Source organism: Paramisgurnus dabryanus, chromosome 17, assembly GCF_030506205.2.
Source record: "Paramisgurnus dabryanus chromosome 17, PD_genome_1.1, whole genome shotgun sequence".
Lineage (NCBI taxonomy): Eukaryota > Metazoa > Chordata > Actinopteri > Cypriniformes > Cobitidae > Paramisgurnus > Paramisgurnus dabryanus.
The window spans coordinates 326455-346717 of NC_133353.1; the positions used below are offsets into that span (position 1 = coordinate 326455).

Here is a 20263-nt window from a genome sequence, read left to right on the forward strand (position 1 = left end):
ATGTGCAGATTTTCATTTCCCTAAAATCCTTACTTGTAGAGGTCAATATTCTATACGATTTAGGGGTATTAAATTGTGGAATAATTTATTTCATTTAGTAGAAAAATGTTCTTCTTTAAAAAGTTATAAAAGATGTATAAAGAATAAATTTATTGCTGATTTGTAATTGTGCTTTTGTTTATTGAGGTTTCATGTATTTTATTTACTCTATATAGTTTTGACGTTTATTTTTATTATTTTCTTTTTTAATTTTATATTTTGTTTAGTTTTGTTGTTGTTTTGTTTAGGTGGAGGCTTTAAATAAGCCCTTTGGGTTTTTTGCCTCTCCCTGCACAATATATGGATTGTATTTTGTTTTTATTGTATATATTTTTGTATCTGTGCAAATAAACCTAAAAAAAAAAACCAAACATTTGCATCCCAAACTATGACAGCATCTTAGGCACACAACCCCTGACAGACCTGACAAATATCGCGTTATTTATTCACCGTTTTTCGCATGTAGATCCAGAAAACTGTTTTCAACCATGAAGTAAATTACTAAATCTGTCATTTTTTTCTTATAACGGGTTGAGTTACTGGCTTCACCTGTAAAGTACTGATTAAAGTACTACATGTTATTAAGGGCTCTAAAACATCCTGAAGTTTGACTTCTCATAGTTTTTCAAAATAAAAGTTAATCAGGTTTAAAGTCCCCATGAAACGGAATTATCAATTGCCAAATTTTCCCTGTGGTGACGTGTATCCGAGTAAAACCGGTCTCTGAAATGAAATAAGGCAGGGCTGGATTTAAATTTGTCTGTCGAGATCTGATTGGATCGTTTGAAGTTGGGTCGTGTTGCTAATTGCTAATCGCAGCGATCTTCTCCCGAACCCCACCCACCTGCCATACATTATGACTGAAAGTAAAGAGAGATTGTTTTTAGGAGGGGAGGAGATTTGCATTTTTGATTAAAGATTATGATTGCACATGAATTTTTAAAACTTAATGAAGTTCACAGATAAATCATTTGTAAAAAAATACCACAATATTACAAAACAAATTACAGTTTTTTATTTTACTTTCATTGCGACTTTAAAATGTCAGGAGTTCCAAGTAACACTTGTTACTTTTATCCCGCTGCTAATACTGTTGTATATGTTGAAAATTTATATTATTCTAATTTGATTTAATTTCATTTAATCAAATGTTTTATTCTCAACTACACTAGTCAACATTCGAAGTGGATCAAAACCATTCATAAAAGTTTACATAAAACCAATCCCTAATACCCGTTCTTGTCTTAGGACAACTTTAATAAACTTTTTTGATCCACTTCAAATGTTGACTAGTATATTTAAGTTTGTACTGTTGGTTGCTTTTGAAACATTTGATAAAACTAAAATGTAAAATGAAAATGTAATTTCATAAATTTTTACATAGATAAATTACAAAATATGTTTGCAATACTAACAAGGTCATAGTAATGTATATTTAATAAAAACATGTGTAACACAGTGTTATTTTTGACCCACCTGTGTGTGTTATTTTCGTCCTTGCAAGTAAAAAATTATACTGTAGTCATTTTACATTTTTACAAAATTCCACCTGGTACTGATAGACCACACTTGTGAGTAATTGACCACAGCAAGAATATATCGCTGTCTATAATATTATCTTTTAAAATTAATGTTTTTCTGAAAAATGTTACTTTCGCCCCCGCTCTCTCCTATATATTTTACCTTCAAATCCTAAAAGTTTTTAAAAAGTCAACAGTAGCAAGACTGGCATAGTTGTAGACAATCCACATAAATAATTATTCCCTTTTTTTAAAATGCAGCAATTGTAATTCATAAATTATTTTGCAGACCTCTTCTCTAAGTATCACGGACCACATGAAACCCCCTTATTTTACTTATTTTAAATATGTAATCTCTTGTGTTTTTAGCATTTTCAACAGGTTTCTCATGTCAAATCTATATCAAAATGCAAGTGATCCAGACGATAGAGACGCAGTTACCCATCCTGCGAGAGAGTTTCCACTCCTCCCCATTTAGAGAGAGACGGACAGAGAGGAGAAAAAGCAGCCTCACAAATCTCATAAGAAGACAACAGCAGCTGTCTTCACGACCTGCACATGCTAAGTTGAGCCGCTCCTCCAGCAACCCTTTATGTGACCTGGCAGAGCAAACTGATGAGAGAGTCCTTGAAAGAGATGGAGAGATCAGGAGGCAGGGGGAGCTGTGTCTCCGGCAGTCCTCGGCTACAGCGTCACTGCTCGCATCATCACAGCTGCTGCTCCTCCCGGTGGAAAGAGAGAGAGATGGATTAAAGAGAGAGGGGAGAAAGAGAGAGAAGCAAAAAGAACGGGAGAGTCAATCCACCCACACACGTTCCCAGCATGGCTTGATCGCTAAAGGTGTGCACTTTCTGAGGACCATGGGAAATCAAGAGGCCAAGCAAAGAAAGTCCACTACCAACGTGGTTGCGGAGGGTCTTGGCAATGGGGTGAGCTCTGATGACCACGAACACCCTAAAAAGATTAAGAAGTCCCAAAGCAAAGCCAGCAAATTATCGATCGACTCCAGCAAGAAGAAATACAAATCCGAGGGCTGCAAAAGTTCTGTATTTTCCAACATCCGTATCCGAAAGGGGCTTCGGAAAGGGTTACACAAAGAGGATGTACTGGATGGTGGGATTAGGATTAACGCAGATGCCAATGGAAGCAATGATGGCAGAATGTCAGGGGATGAGCTGGAGGGTCTGACGTCTGACAGTAAGCTAGATCGAAATCAAATCACGGCCGAAAGCAGGCAGTCGACAGAAGAGGATGTTGGGAGAGAGACGGAGGGGTCAGGGTCGGATACAGACATTTACAGCTTTCATTCAGCAGCTGATGCTCAAGATCTGCTGTCGGATATCCAGCGAACTATTAGTCTGCAGAAGCAGAGTGAAAGTGTTGCTGAGGGGAAGAATTGTGATGATGGGGACCGAAAGGGTCAGATAGGGTCTAAGGATCAGGGTCATGAGGTCAATGAGGGTCCTGTTAGTAAAGGTGGAGAAAGAGTTTCTTACATTAAAGAACAAAATGTAAAATGTAGTGAAGACACCGAAGGAGAGGTTAATAAAACCACGTTCAGTTTATCTGGTGACCATAACATGCAAGATACCATCACCAAGACAAGTAGCTTGCAGGGTATCATGGCTGTGAGCAAATCTATCAGTAACTATAGTTTTCAAGATACCACAGCAACAACCACCTCCTACGAGAGTGCAGAGGATATTTTTGAGAGTTCATCACTATCCCTTCCCCTTGAAGACTGTCACTATGGTAACAGTAGCTTAACCCAAAGCCTAGAAGAAGGCCTGATGAATGACCCTCAAGTTGACCCCGCATCAAATGCCATCCAGATCAATTTAATGCCACAGAAGAGCATCAGTAGCATGGAGCTGAACATCGAACCATGTGAGGATGATGATGCTATAGAAGAAAAAAAGCGCGAGAAGACAACTCAGAGGAGAAAAAGCAGCGCTGCGTCTTTCACACAGTTCTCACCTGAGAGCTTTTTAGGCCCTCGTAGGACCTCCTGTACAAACCTTGGGGTTAAATCGTATCCAACGATACAAACTTCCTATGTTAAAACGACCACGAGACAGCTCACATCACCCGTAGTTTCTCCATGCACCACTCCTTCACCGAGCCCTCGTAGGGTCGGATTAGAGTTAAACTTTGGTCAAGGGTCAAAGAAGGCAGGAAGCTGGAGAGCAAAGAGGCAACGGTCTTGCAGCATTGCTGGGCCAGTGTGTTGTCATGATGACTGGGATGAAGCTTTCCATGGCCAGTCAGAGCTAATAGAAAGAGGTTTTCAGACCATCAGAACCCAGAAAGCATCATCCATCTTTCCAGATGCGTTCTCAGGTGAGAGTGCTTTTTGCCATTTTCCGGCTTGTCTATTGATAGAAAAATGCACAGGTGTGAAATTCAATACAGTATTACGGTATTTGGATAACACAATTTATTTGCTTCTTTGGGTTATTTTAATCCATGGTTAGGTAAACAATGGATTATGGACTGTGGTAAATCCATGTGTCACTAAAGTTTCTGGGGAGATCTCAACAATCTTTCAACTTGGATTGTAAAGTCTGAAATGAACAGTCTGAGATTTTAACTTGTGTTTTATAGAAATATTGTTCAAGAAAGAGATGTTGAGAAACAGCTTGTCGTGATCATGTTTCCATTTTCGAATCCTTTATTCCATTTATACTATCAAGATATAATGGCTGGCTATCGACCATGGACCACAAAAACAGTCTTGAGTAGCACCTGTATATTTGTAGCAAAAGCCAAAAATACATTTCATGCCTCAAAAGTATAGATTTTTCTTTCATGCTAAAAATCATTAGGATATTAAGTCATGTTCATGTTCCATGAAGATATTTTGTAAATTTCCTCCTGTAAATACAACAAAACTTTATTTTTGTAAGTGGATGCAGTTGCTAAGGACTTCATTTGGACAACTTTAAAGGCGGGGTGCATGATTTTTGAAAAACACTTTGAAAAGGGATTCGGGCCAAGTACCAAAATACACTTGTAGCCAATCAGCAGCAAGGGGCTTGTCTACTAAATGACATCGTTGCTTGGGTTGCGTATGTGTGGGACGGGTCTATCAAAAGAAGATCCAGATTCTATTGGGCATGTTTGTTTAGGTGATTTCAAATTTCAACATTGGCTTTCAGAGAGCACGCTATTTTTTTTCAATATGTAGATTTTTTTGCATCTTCAGATTACAGATTTTCAAATAGTTGTATATCGGCCAAATATTGTCCTATCCTTACAAACCATACATCAATGGAAATTATTTATTCAGATGACGTGTTTAAAAATGATCCTTATGACTGGTTTTGTTGTCCAGGGTCATTATGCTTGACTTCAATGACATACAATGGAGATAAATCCAACTGTACTTCTCTATCCTTTGTTCTCGTTTATTCTGTCTAGGGTTAAGTCAGATTACATCAAATCTGGCTCTCAAATATGCACACACACAATGTCACAGAAACACACAGACACACTTAGGCTACTGGCTTAGAAAGCTTTAGCTTCTGCCTCATTGATTCAGAATTCCACAGGAGACACACACACACAATTCCTCTCAACACTGGTCCTAAAAAAACATCCATCTAGGTTAAACTAGAACAGATATGGCACAATGTATGGACATAAAGTGAGATATAGACATATTTTTACTTTCATTGTATTCCTCTTTTATAAAACAGTAAATTGTATTCCATTTTCAACCTACAGTATATGACTTCAAGCTGAATAAAGGTTTAAATGTTACCAGAACACGGTGCTTGCTTGAGCATTTCTCAGAAACATCACCCCAGGACATACAGTAATTAGATATGCTGCATGTGATGGCTAGTTTTATTATTATAATTCAACTTTAGATACACTGTAAAAATACTTTGCTGCCTTAATTTTTTTTGTTGAATCAACTCAGATTTACAAGTCATTTTAACTTACTATTATTTATCTTGACTAGAGATGAGTTGTTATAACTACAGGTGAGTTGTTATAACTTATAAAATTAAGTTGACTTTTCTCAACTATATTTTATAAGTTGTGACAACTCATCTTTGTTGACAAGACTTGTAAATCTGAGTTGATTCAACAAAAATTTTTTTTTACAGTGTATTAATATTATTTAACAAATACTGCATAGTTATAAATAGGATAAATCACAATGTTTAATCTTTATTTATTACACGGCTCTCTGGAATGCTTGATTCTGATTGGTCAGTTGAGACATTTGCAGGTTCGTTCTTTTCGAATAATAACCGCTCCAAAATAATAACGCATAGCCGGTACTACTTTTACGAGTAAGATCGCTCCGCGCCAATAAAGATTACTGTTTGTTTGGCGCCATCTTGTGACAAACACTGGACAACCACGACAAGACACAGAGAGCTTACTGAGACTGAACTTGACAAAATAGAGCATGACAGCTACGAAGCCAACACACAAAAAAATACACAATGGGCATTAAAACTTCTCAAAGACTGGCTAAAAGAGAAAAAATGGAGACAGACAAGTATGAAGCAGAGGATCTTAATAAGGTATTACGATCATTTTATGCATCTGTGCAAAGTTTCGCGGAGGGATAAAAATGTTAATTTAAAACAAATATGCCAATAAAATGTTTCAAATTCATATTCATGTCCAGTTTTTTTTCTTATGTGACAAGTAGCCGTGTAATAAGCGGGATAATGTAGAGTCAGCCGGTAGTTATCGGGAAATAAGCCCCTTCAGTGTGATCACACTGTCGGGGCTGATTTCCCGATAACTACCGGCTGCCTCTACATTATCCCTTACATAATCCCTAGTTTATAGGGATAGTCACCCAAGAATTAAAATTCTCACATCATTTTCACACTCTCATGTTGTTTTATTAATGACATTTTTGTTCTGATGAACACAAAGGAAGATATTTTGAGGAATGTTTGTATACAATCTGTTCATGAGCTCCATTCACTTCCACAGTATTATTTTTTCCTACAGTACTGTGGAAGTGAATGGGGCTCGTGATCGGTTTGGTTATAAACATTACTTAAAATATCTTCCTTTGTGTTTATTAGAACAAAGAAATGTATTCAGTTTTGTAACAACATGAGAGTGAGAAAATGATAACAGAATTTTTATTTTTGGATGAACTATCCCTTTAATGATGATAGTTTGACCGTTCAATATCTTCAATTGATTGTAGGCTATACTGTAGGTTTTTCAAATAGACAATACATGAACACGAACCATGTTTTGTAGATAAAGTATTTTTAATGTTTATCGATGCTGCACAGAAATCAGCATCTCTACTAGGAAGTGATGGATGACTCTGGGGTGAGATATTGAGTTTGTGTCGACCTGATATGAGGGACAGGAAGTACAAGTGTATGTTTGTCCACAGGGTGCAGGAGTTATGTCTGTTTAAAATCCACACATACTGTGTCAAAGTGTAAGGCCACCATGCCACCCTCAGATTTGTTGTTTTTGCAAAGTTATGGTGATATTTCTCTCTTGTCTCTTTATTTGAATACATCCGGAAAATTTGTATGTACAGTAGTAAAAAACAGAATAAAATTATAAGCTAGTGTGACCTCCCCTTACACTTGAGCAATAAGTGCAGACTCTCTTAAACATAAATTAAATGAAATCCTCATTTGTAATCTAATGACTTCAGGACTTCAGTCTCCTCATAAACGTTTAAGATGTGCTCAGTGCCAAGAGACATCACACTAAATACTGACTTTTACTTGAAGATGACATCTGCTATGGTGTATGTGGGCTGTAAACAATCTTCATAACATTTACCTTACCTTAACTTTCGCTGTTATAGAAGAAAGGTGATTTGGGTAAAATAGGAGAATTTCACTTTGGGTTCAACATCCCTTTAAAGGTGCAGTGTGTAAATTTTAGCGGCTTCTAGTGGTGAGGTTGCAAATCGCAACCAACGGCTCAGTCCACTCCTTACCCCTCGCTTTTGAAACGCACAGAGAAGCTATGGTAGCCGCCACCAAAAAAACATGTCTATGAAGACAACTTAGTAAACAAAGTTTGTCCATTAAGGGCTTCTGTAGAAACATGGCGGCACAAAATGGCGACTTCCATGTAGGGGGACCCTCGGTGTATGTAAATAAAAACATCTCATTCTAAGGTAATAAAAACATAACGGTTCATTAAAAAAAGGTCTTCTTGATTATATAGTTTTGTATATTATTTTGCATTTCTGTCAAGAGATCCTTCTAAAATGTACACACTGCACCTTTAAGCAATCTGTCCATACACTTTAAAAAAAATATATGTAGAAATGACAGTATTATTGGGTATTACTAGCTGCCAGTAACTTACTGTAGATTTTACATTTATGTTATTTACTGGCAACAGTTTGTTCAAAGTTAATGAACATGAACATATTCAGTCTTTATCTTCTACAGTAAGTTACTGGCAACCAGCTGCATAATTACAGCATATTTTTTACAGTGTACAGTGCCAGGCCATCTCAGAGTACTGATCTTCTGTAGTTTATTGAATCTAGATCTTTTTATCTCTTACAGGTCGCTCTCTGCTAGAGATGTGTTTAATGCAGTGGGGTTGTACTGAAGATGACAGTAGTGCACAGGACGTTGAGAGATTCTGTTCCCGGCTTTTGGCTCTGGGAATTTTACAGCCCTTCAGTGACTGCCTCATGGAACCTCACACAGGAAGTGATATCACAGACAAGCTCACATTTAATGTATGTCTAATTCTTTCATTGTCTTTTTCTTTATCTGGACATCCTTCCATTCCATATTTTATTATGCCAAACTTCACAAAAGAAAACGTTTGAGTTAATGTGGCAGAACTACAGTAAATTGTCTGAAGAAAGGCAACATAATGATAATGCTATGCCTTCTGCATGCCAAGTCAGTAATCTCCATTAAAATATGCGTCACAGTGAAATGCAATGTTGAAATTATGGAAACTAGCGTGATTGGAAATGTGGTGGGCTGGGTGTTGTCTTTTAAAATATATATTTTTATGTAGCCATTATAGTAAAAAAAAAAAACATGTGGACTGGCGTATGAATTAATACTGGCCATAAACAACCTAACTGCATGAGGCAAATGGTGGTCACTCCATATACTGACTGGTTTCAGACCCCCTTGGATCCCCCATACAGTAAAACTTCGCAAAGTAGAAGTGCTCAGATTTGGGTGTTTCTCAATGTCAATGATACCTTCTTTGCATTGGTCCATCCAAGTCACTTCCTTCAGAGGCTAGAAGAGGCTCCTCTTTAGCATTCAGAGAACACGTAAATGGAACAGGCTAGAAAGTGCACGTCATTGCGTCATTATGTCAGTGAAAATGTGTGCATAGGATTGTGGGTGATTTGAGAGCACGAAGGCTATACATATGCATCCTTTCCTGTATATGGGATATTTTTCGAATGAAGGACTTTTGTTGAGATTCCGAGGATCCTCGACATTGGAACAGTCCTTTGACGGATGTCGATGACGTAGGATCCTCAAAATTCTGGCTTCCGAGGATCCTTCCTTGACTTTGAGAAACACCTTTAGACAGATATGTGAGACAGATTTGTGAACAGTATCAATTAAGACAGTCTTAGATCTTTTCATGAGTTCAGCTCATGAAAATTTTGTGGCAAAAACAAAAGTGTTGCGGTTATAAAAAAAAATTCAGTGTACGGTTTCCAAAAATGGAAACTGCAATTCTTTAGCAAGATGCAAGCATGTCAAAGTTGCCTTATTAATCTGATGATTATGACTACTTACACATTTGCCAATTTTATCCAAAGCGACTTAATGAACATAGCATTAGGTATAAATGTTTATCATTATGTGTGTGTTCCCACAACCTCTTGCACTGCTAACACTAGCTACAGAAGGAACTATATTTCAAGACTATAGATTAAGTGTTTTGGTGAAGCAAGTCAGTGAGATCAGATTATTCAACACTGAATTAATGAATAAGGAAGAGGCAGAAAAGCTGTTGATGAGTGTTACTAAAAATGTGCCAAGTTTCTCACATTCTATAGCACTTCTCTGAAAAAAGTCGGATCTGTTTGAGCAGATGTGAGAGATGATCTTACCAGAGTAAATGTGTGTCTGATAGCGGTACAGAGGGGAAAAACACATGATGTATGTTATTTCATAAGTGAAAGAATAGGATTTTGAGAAAAACTGATAATAGATTTATTGAAAGTTGCAAAAATTTAATCCCTCTCTATTCGTCTCTGTCTCTTTCTCTCTCTCTCTCTCTCATGTCTCTCTCTCTCTCTCTCTCTCTATTCTTATTATCCTTTGGCTCTGCCTGCCAAAGCAGATTTGTGTCTGGATAGATGAACATTTTACACACTACTTTTGTAATCTTCCCTTCCCCCTTTCTGTGACATAACTACTGGACGTGCACCATTTTTAACCCATTTACACATTTACATTGTGTCGGTACTCATTTACAGACCATGTTTCCCACATATAGACAAGTAGGTATACAAAAATATGTGTGCATACCCAAATGCACAAGCCATCTGGTGACCAGGTTATGTAAGATGGGTCACATGCCCACTGTTGCTTAATGTTCATCTCATCACAAAGAATTTGAATCTGTACAGATTTATCTATTCATCTGTCTATATATCTGTTCATTTTTACTCATTTTTAGTCTATTCTTTTAAGCATATTCATCAGATGAGCACAGGCTTCAGTGATATGTCCCAGTCAGGCTAGCAATCAAATAGACTCTTAATGGGACTGAAAATTAGACCTCTTCATCTTATTGTGTTATAATATAAATGAGATGGGCTGTTTTACTGATTATCTACTAAAGGCCCATAAAATGTTCATTAGGCAGCAAGTTGAATGAAGAAAATATATTTCTATTAAAAATGCATAACGATTAATCGCGATTCATTTATAGCAGAATAAAAGTTTTTGTTTACATCATATATGTATGTGAACTGTGTACAAAAACTTTGTATAGATAAATGCACACACATGCATGCATATATTTAAGAAATTTTTACATGTGTATATTTATGTATCATTTATATTATATATAAATACTTAATATATACATATATAATTTTTCTTAAATGTATACATGCATGTGTGTATATTTGTATATACATACTGTAATTATTATACACCGTTCTATATGATGTAAACCAAATACATATATGATGTAAACAAAATCTTTTATTATGCTATAGATTAATCACGATCGCATATGTATATACACTCACCTAAGGAATTATTAGGAACACCTTACTAATACTGTGTTGGACCCCCTTTTGCCTTCAGAACTGCCTTAATTCTACATGGCATTGATTCAACAAGGTGCTGAAAGCATTCTTTAGAAATGTTGGCCCATATTGATAGGATAGCATCTTGCAGTTGACAGAGATTTGTGGGATGCACTTCCAGGACATGAAGCTCCCATTCCCACACATCCCAAAGATACTCTATTGGGTTGAGATCTGGTGACTGTGGGGGCCATTTTAGTACAGTGAACTCATTGTCATGTTCAAGAAACCAATTATTTGAGCTTTGTGACATGGTGCATTATCCTGCTTGAAGTAGCCATCAGAGGATGGGTACATGTTGGTCATATAGGGATGGACATGGTCAGAAACAATGCTCAGGTAGGCCGTGGCATTTAAACGATGCCCAATTGGCACTAAGGGGCCTAAAGTGTGCTGAGAAAACATCCCCCACACCATTACACCACCACCACCCGCCTGCACAGTGGTAATAAGGCATGATGGATCCATGTTCTCATTCTGTTTACGCCAAATTCTGACTCTACCATCTGAATGTCTCAACAGAAATCGAGACTCATCAGACCAGGCAACATTTTTCCAGTATTCAACTGTCCAATTTTAGTGAGCTTGTGCAAATTGAAGCCTCTTTTTCCTATTTGTAGTGGAGATGAGTGGTACCCAGTGGGGTCTTTTGCTGTTGTAGCCCATCCGCCTCAAGGTTGTGCGTTTTGTGGCTTCACAAATGCTTTGCTGCATACCTCGGTTGTAACGAGTGGTTATTTCAGTCAAAGTTGCTCTTCTATCAACTTGAATCAGTCGGCCCATTTTCCCACTGACTTCTAGCATCAACAAGGCATTTTCGCCCACAGGACTTCCGCATGCTGGATGTTTTTTCCTTTTCACATCATTCATGCCACGCTCAAAATTGCTTAAATCACCTTTCTTTCCCATTCTGACAGTCAGTTTGGAGTTCAGGAGATTGTCTTGAGCAGGACCACACCCCTAAATGCATTGAAGCAACTGCCATGCGATTGGTTTATTAGATAATTGCATTAATGAGAAATTGAACATGTGTTCCTAATAATCCTTTAGGTGAGTGTATATGTATATGTATATGTATGTATGTGTATATATGTATATGTGTATATAAAATGAAACTGAGGGTGTAGAGCTGGTTATTATTCTGGAGAAGAAGGTAGATTTTCATCAGAAGATTTCTTTGTGCTTTACATTAACACACAGCACCCAGTGACTAAAATAACAACACAATAACACCGTTGTTCTAAGAGCACAACTTAACACTGTGATTTCATTGGGTGTGATGTCAAGAGGAGAACATAATGATTGCATTAATACTACTCTCTCTGTTGTCAGACAGATTGCTTCATCTCGAGCAACTATTTGTCACAACCTCACTCTTATGTAAGGGACAATACATATTGCATCAGCGTTTGGTTTTCTGGGATCGAACCCATGACCTTTTCTGCGAACACAATGCAATTAAGCTATGCAAGTTAGGAACACTATGCAAGTTTTTTATACAAGGGAAAATATTGATTAGAGATAGCACATATAGTATTTATTAGTTTATAACTCTAAAAATTAATTTACATTGATATAAGTCTGCTAAAAGGTGAAATTGGCCAATTTAGAATCAATAATTTCAGAGACCCCTATTAAAAAAGCAACACTTTCTTATTTTCAACCTTGTTTTTTAACAGAAACCTATATGTGTATCAGGGCATCAGTTCATGTAGACATGTTTTATAGGGGCCGACTGCAGATTGACAGGCAGAGTAATTTAACTCTATAGCTTTACCTTCAGTTGGTGTTACTCTAGGCCTACAGTCATGCAGTGCTACACTACACCATGTCTTGATCCAATGTTTACTGCATGTCTACACAAACCCCCACTGATGCGAGTGTACAGCCTTGCCACCAGCCTTTTATTTTGTGTGCCTGAACATGCTGGCATTGTCAGCAAGACAAATGTCACACATTCTTTTCTGCACTGACCAATCGCACAACAAACTGTGTTTCTCTGTTATACCAGCAGATGTCGCCCTTTACACAGCATTGCCACAAAATCTCACTTTTCTTGCTGTAAGGATAAAATAGCATGACAAGGGAATATAGAGCTCATTTTAGAGTCTTGTGAGCTGTATATGTAATGTTTTTTTATGCAGTCAACTCTTTTAATGCCAACTCTTTGTTTCTTTTGTAATCATACAGACGGATCAGCTGTATACCTGGGCTTCAGTGGGACACAGTGAGATCAGAACACCTGGGAGGTTGCAAAAACAGTGGCCCCCAGCCCCTTCTGTACCACAGGTGCTAATATGTGCATGTGTAGGTTATTGTTTTATATGTACACTAATAATACTTGAATTTGAACCTCCTATTTGTAAAGACCAACACTGCGTCCGAAAATGCTAAATAGTAGGCGAGTAATATGTTCGGGTTCATAGTATTAACTACAGTAGTACTTCTGACTATATTCCAGCTAGTGTGCATTGGATGGACATTTACTATCCCATGAGGCCACACGAGCTGAGGAGCCGCCAAATTCAAAACTGTTAATGTAATAATACCGAAAATCTATGATCCGGATGGCTCCTAAAGGATTTAGGTACCAAGAAATGTATTTCGTTTTTCTTTGTATTCATGCTTTCAGGGATGTATGTATGCCAAAAACACTAACAAAATAGTGTCAGGAGATATCATATCACGTACCTCAAACTTATTTTGCCAAGTAAGAGATGTTCATAGGTCAACATGTACAGTGCTTTGTTGACCCTGGAAAAATAACTATTCCTACTCCAAACCCTAACCATAATCTATCCCTAAAATCAGTGGGAAATGATACAGAATAAAAATAAAGCACCCAACCTTGTTCATAGCCTAAAGTTCACATGGCCTGTCATGGTACCACCACAATATACCTTTAGTAAATGCGTTGTGTAATTTAAATGCTCACTTTTGCTTTAATCTACTGTCAGTTTGTTTGCATGTATTTATGTGTGCTTCCAAACTATTTTCACATATCTCCCATTTGTGAAAAAAGCTTTTTACGACCTCACGATGTATGTCTCTGTAAACAGCATCCTGATGGCATTTTAGCCCAAATTGAACATCTGTTCAGCAGGCGTGTTAGATGTAGGCGTGTTAGATGTTTAATACATGGGATTTAGAATGTGGGTTGTCAGTATTGCCAACTATTTTAAATGGAAAGTAGCTAAAACCAGTCATATTTATAGTGGCATATTTGTAACAGCATTATGTCGTATTCGTGTCTGCACTTTACATCTGTTTCACGTCTCTTTTCTTTGGTCTGAGCTCACAGAATGTGTTTTAATACAGCTGAAAAACCAACAAAGCTCTTCTTATTTACATATTTTTGTTTCTTCTGTCAGACAACAGTGTTGGATTAACTTTATTTATGGAAGCGGTTTCCAGAAAACTGAAGTTGCATTTAAGTAACATATTTGTTCTAGTAAACTTGAGCTGTAATCAAGTTAACGGTCTTATTTTTCCAAAAGTAAAGTGTCTTTCTCTTTATGGAAAAACACGTAGAAAATATTTAGAAATAACACTTTTACTTTAATAAAACTTACTCTGCTAATGCAATTCTTACAAATCATGCCTCAAGATGACTCAAAATTATTAAAAATTGGCCAAAAGCTAAAACAAGCAAAAATCAAGATACATTTTTTGTAGCAAATATACATCTGTCTAGTCATTCCAAGCTCTATTTAATTTTATGTGGAAAAAAATGAATAAGTGGAGGGCCTTCAAATATTGTTGTGGGCAACGAGGGGGCCTTGAAGTGAATAAGGTTGGGAATGGGAACCACTGCAGTGGACGAAAGACGCGGTCGCCTTGAGCCGTTAGCTGCACTGGGCGCCATAGAGAGCATATATATATTGACTGCTGCTTCACTAACTTGAATGAGGGAAAAAATTAGCAAAAATTATTGCAATTTTTCAAGATTACAACCTGCTTTCCTCTGTTTTTAACAAATATTTTTCATGATAATTGATTTGTAATAATTACCAAGCAATGCACTTGTGATGATTTGTCTTTAACCCTTTAACTGCATGAGTTTCAAATTCATAGCTGTGAAAGATCAGAAATTTATATTTCTCATTCTGTCTACAGATATGGATGATCTGAAAACATTAGCGTAGCTTTTCTACTTTTACCATAAAGGGACAAATCAATCATTTGATAAAGCATGTTTTTGAAAAATTATTAAAAACATAAAGTTTTTTCATGGCACCAAGTAACATAATTTTGTAACGTTAAGTGTAATACTGTATGTCATAAAAATATGCTTGCTTTGCAAAATTTCACCAAGAACAGTTCACATGGCAGGAGTGATTTCTTTGTCTCTGACATCCATCTAAGTGCTAAGTGTTGATTGACACACTGACATCTAGTGGATTTTTTGGCATAACATACCTCAAGCTGGTAGAGATGGTAGAGATAACTCAATCAGCTTAGGTAGTTCTCTCAATAAAATATATTGACTAAAAATGTGCTCAACCATTTGGTTGAAAGGTAGTTAAAGGGTTAACAAAATGAAGCATGATTAAACTAAAATATAGTAAACACAGTACATTTGTGGTTATTTGCTACAAATAAAACTAATAGCAGTGGCATTTTATTTGTAGTAAAACTATGATAATAAAAATGGCAATTAATCTGCTAAAACATGGTTACTACCTGTACACAAATAAAGCCATAGTTCATTTTCCTTATGATGATAACTGTAAATATGGTTCACAAAGAATATTAAACAAAAGTTGTGTCTTACTATGCTAAATATATTACTTTGATTGTGATGTTTACTTTAGAACTGTAAATGATATGCACAAGAACAGTGGTACAGTTTTTTTCCAAAATATGAAATTGTGTTAAAAGCAGCGTAAAAATTAATGTCCACGTATAACTATAGTACAGTAATAATTGAGTGTTGATTTGTAAAAAATACAGCTAAATTTGTCGTTCACATAGTATGCGTCTCTTTTAATGTGGCCCTTGAGTAAAAAATATTTGCCTACCGTCCAATGGGTGGCACAACCTTGGCACAGTGACAGTCACCCTAAAATGGGAGCCATCCAATCTCACGGAAATTTGTGTTATAGTCATAAAATATTTGATGAATGTATTTGTGTTGTTGACACGATTTTTCACTGTTTTTTGTGCAACTGTAGCACAAATTTATTTTTTGTGTCACTCAGATTCACTTTTTTGTGACATCCTAACCCAAATCCGAACTCTAACCTCAACTCTAAACGAGAATAGTTTTGAAAGCGGAAGAAAAACATATGCATAAAATTACATCCTAACGCAAACCCCGAATTTAAACCTAACCCCAAGCGACAAAGATTTAAAAATAGGAAAAAACTATGAGAAAAAAAATATAAAATGACACAATAAAGAAAGTCGTTCCACAGACACGTAAAACTATTTATAGAAATCGTCCCGAGTGACACGAAAAAGACATCGGTAAATTGTGTCGACAACACAAATAACTTAATCAAATATTTTGTGACTGTTACAGGACTTGCTGTGAGATAGGGTTGCATGGGTAGCGTCCACCATAAGGCTGGAGTACTGTCAATTTGATGTCTATATGCCAGACAGATCAGAGGGCGTCAGTTACTGCCTGATCATTAATTACATGTAAAGTTCATTTTCAGCACTCAACACCAGCATTAGATCAAAGATCAAAGGTCAATTTAAAATTGGTTAGGTAAAAGGCACACAAAATTATTTTTCCCTTATAAAACTATAATAGATCATGGAAAACATTTTATTTGAGTGTCACATGATCACATGATTTTTAAATGTTTTTTTTCTGTATGTAACATAAATTTTTATAATCTTGTTTTGGGGCATCAAAATTGCTTTAAACAACCCTGTGTACTGGATTTACCGCCCTCTAGTGGTTCTGTCAATGATGACATCGTTAAGAAATATGTCATTTTAATTAAATAAGCACTTAGCATATTCAGGGTGTCGTGCACATGTCCACGTGACCATATCAAGTTGCGTGAAGCGAGGTCTTTCGGCTGTTAGAATTCCTGAGGCTTAGAATTCTGGAGCCAAAACTTTCCAAACATCACTTTGCCTGACTGAAGAAGAGGGTTTTGTGAATGAAAGCGTCTCCCCAATCCCATCTAGGTCTGACAGGCTCTCGACACATGTAACCAGATTCCATGTGTGTGATATGTTCTCTGTAACCCCCCCCCCTCCCAAATACACACACCCACATGTGCTCTTTGAAGCCGTTTGAAGCTGTGCAATAGAAAGGCTAAAACATTCCCTCCTCGTTCCCAGAGACTCTGCGGCTCGCCATTTAGGAGTCCTAAGAGACGACTTCTGGAGTCTAGACTCGTTGGACTTCCTTGACCCTCATTGCCAGATTTTGTGCGCGTGTGTGTCAGCATTTTTTTTTCCTTTAATATTGTGTGTGCGCGCGTATAGGTCTATGGTGTTCACGTGTGTGCCAGAGTTCACCTCTTATGTGTTGTGTTAATTTTTATACGTTGTCTGTGGTCATTTATTCATTTCCTTGGCCTTGTTCTCTGCCCCTCATCCGGGAAGCAGCGCTACGTTCTGCAGATCAGCCAAAGTGCTTTAATTGACTTGTGGGATGCCACATGCGTGCTTGGCCTGTGTTATTAGGAAACGCAGACCCTTACTCACAAACACACACACATACCTTTCCTCAGAAAAATGAGTCAAGTCTCTGAGGAGAAACTAACATCCGCTAAAACAAGGCACTAACTCATGGCGGTGAAGTCGTATGTAACAGGAACTTGACAGGAGGTGTCTGTGTTTTTCATTCTGTACTGCTGTTTCTTCTTAAAGATGTAAAACCTTTCTTTTCTGTGTCCTGGTCATCTGCTCCACAGGATGGATCCACGGAGCAATATGGGGTCGTTCCGGAAGGAAGTTCTGTTCCCATTCAGGAGCTTGAGAGAACTATTGAAGAATTACTTGCGAAAATATCGGATATGGAAAAAGAGAATACACTTTTGGACAGCGCCAAGTTTGGAACAAAGGATGGACAAGAGGCTGGTTATAATCAGATTATCAAACATTCACAGAATAAAGTAAACGTACAACAAGTTTTGCAGAACGTGAAAGCCATTCAAACTTCGCCTGTTGAGGAAGCCTTTAAATATCCGGTGCCTTTACCAGACCAATCCAAGACTTCCAAAATAAGTCACAATGCCTCTTCAGCAATGGGAATGCCCCAAATATATATCTGCCAAAGACAGGAAGTCCCTCCTCTTTTACCTCCACTACTTCCAGTTTCAGTTGCATCCTCAGTACTTAAACCACAATCACAATCGCAGCCAGGTGTATCAGTACCTCCCCCCCTAGCTCCACCCCCACTCCCAGGTATGACTCCACCCCTTCCTCCTCCACTTCCAGGTATGCCTTCACTTGCTCCTCCTCTCTCAGGTATGGCTCCACCTCCTCCTCCACTTGCAGGGATAGCACCACCTCCTCCTCCACTCCCAGGTATGGCTCCACTTGCTCCTCCTCTCTCAGGTTTGGTTCCACCGCCTCCTCCACTCCCATGCATGGCACCACCTCCTCCTCCACTCCCAGGAATGGCTCCACCCCCTCCACCTCCACCTCCTGGATGCGGACCTCCAGCACCTCCTTTCCCTCCTGGTTTTGGGCCCCCTCCACTCTTCATGGGATTGGTGCCACCGGGAATGGCTCAGGAGGTTGCCCCCCTAAAGGCTGTTATTGAGCCTCTGCGACCCATGAAACCACTTTATTGGACCAGGATACAGCTACATACCAAAAAGTAATCACATGCCTCGTTGATTGAATGCTTTTGCAGTATGTATGTCGAATGTTTGCGTTTCACTTCATGTCAACTCAGCTGAGGCTTGATCAGCATACTAATATTCTTTTATTTTTCTTGCCCGTAGGGATGCCAGAAGCTCTTTGGTATGGGAGAAAGTTAAGGAGCCATCAGTTGACTTGGACGAATTTGTGGAGCTGTTTGCCAAGAGTGCAGTAAAGGAGAAGAAAAAGCCCATTTCAGACACCATAACAAAATCAAAGGCCAAACAAGTGAGTTGACCTTTAAACCCATATGAGTGGACACACATAAGAGCTGTAGCTTAAATTCAGTAGGGCCGGGACAAAGTTTTATGGGTGGGTTGTGCATCTTTGTTTATGACCCTCATTATCCTTCTGATTTTTAATAATACTTTTGTTTACTAATATGCCTAAAAGAAGGTAACCATGAATTCAGCCGTTATTATAAATTATAAAAGCTGCATATACTGTTTGCTACTCTATTTTTGTAGTTGTTATTTTAAAAGCTGCAATCCATAACTTTTACCTCTCTAATCCCCATCTATATATAAAACATGAAATTACATGTACCTACTCTATCTTACATAGGTTAAAGTTAAAGGTGCATTGTGTAACTTTAAGAAGGATCTCTTACTATATTATCAGTGATAAATCTCTACATACACTGTGGGTCCCCTTACATGGAGGTTTTCATTTTGCGGCGCTATGTTTCTACAGTTTTTGCACGTTTTGTCATTACGTTGTCTCAGACAACGACATGTTTGTCCTTTGGCAGCTACTGCAGCTTCTATGCGTTTTGAAAGCAAGAGGCTTAGCTGTGTACCGAGCCGTTGGTTGCATTTCACAGTCTCACTGCTAGATGCTGCTAAAAATCTACACAGTGGATCTTTATGGGCATGCTCACATGATCCCAACCAAACAATGCCCAGGCACTTTTGACCCCCAAAGTCAAAAGGTTCATTTGACTAGATTGATCATTCTGTAGCGTGCCCGGGCTTGATTGCAGAGGTGGGCTCAGGAGCGGTTCACTTGAGCTCAGGCGCAGAACATGCGGTGTGATCGCAAATCGCACTGGAGCGCCATTCAAAAGGAGAGTCGTCAATTGCGCGACCACTCCTCTTCTTCTGCCTTCTTAAAAACCTTAGATGCGCGCAGAAGAGTTACGTAAATGTCTGAGTTGCACCAGTGACAGATCAACTAAGCAATATGATAGGCAGGTGAAAGGGCAGTGTGTCATCGCGCACAAAAACAACTCAGAATAAAAAAACAAACTTAACATCACAATGGGTTCCAGTGTTAAAGGAATAGTCTACTCATTTTCAATATTAAACTATGTTATTACCTTAACTAAGAAGAGTTGATACATCCCTCTATCATCTTAGTGCGTGCACGTAAGTGCTGTTGCGCGCTGCGACACTTCAATAGCATTTAGCTTAGCCCCATTCATTCAATGGTATCAAACAGAGATAAAGTTAGAAGTGACCAAACACATGAACGTTTTTCCTATTTAAGACAAGTAGTTACACGAGCAAGTTTGGTGGCACAAAATAAAACGTAGCGCTTTTCTAAGCAGATTTAAAAGGGTAACTATATTTTATGGCGTAATAGCACT

The 20263-nt window shown here is 37.9% G+C and overlaps 1 protein-coding gene across 2 annotated transcripts in view; it reads left to right on the forward strand.

Moving 5' to 3' along the window:
* The first annotated feature begins 1935 nt into the window (after positions 1-1935).
* fmn2a (formin 2a) overlaps positions 1936-20263 on the forward strand; it is a 69444-nt gene continuing 51116 nt past the window's right edge. Inside the window, exons 1-5 of one of the 2 annotated variants that reach the window (XM_065297357.2) lie at positions 1936-3899; positions 8093-8271; positions 13030-13146; positions 17721-18631; positions 18759-18903. In XM_065297357.2, coding sequence (XP_065153429.1) covers positions 1967-3899; positions 8093-8271; positions 13030-13146; positions 17721-18631; positions 18759-18903 — 3285 coding nt within the window. In that variant the 5' untranslated portion in view covers positions 1936-1966. The remainder of the gene's footprint in view (positions 3900-8092; positions 8272-13029; positions 13147-17720; positions 18632-18758; positions 18904-20263) is intronic. The other variant, XM_065297358.2, reaches the window with a different exon arrangement.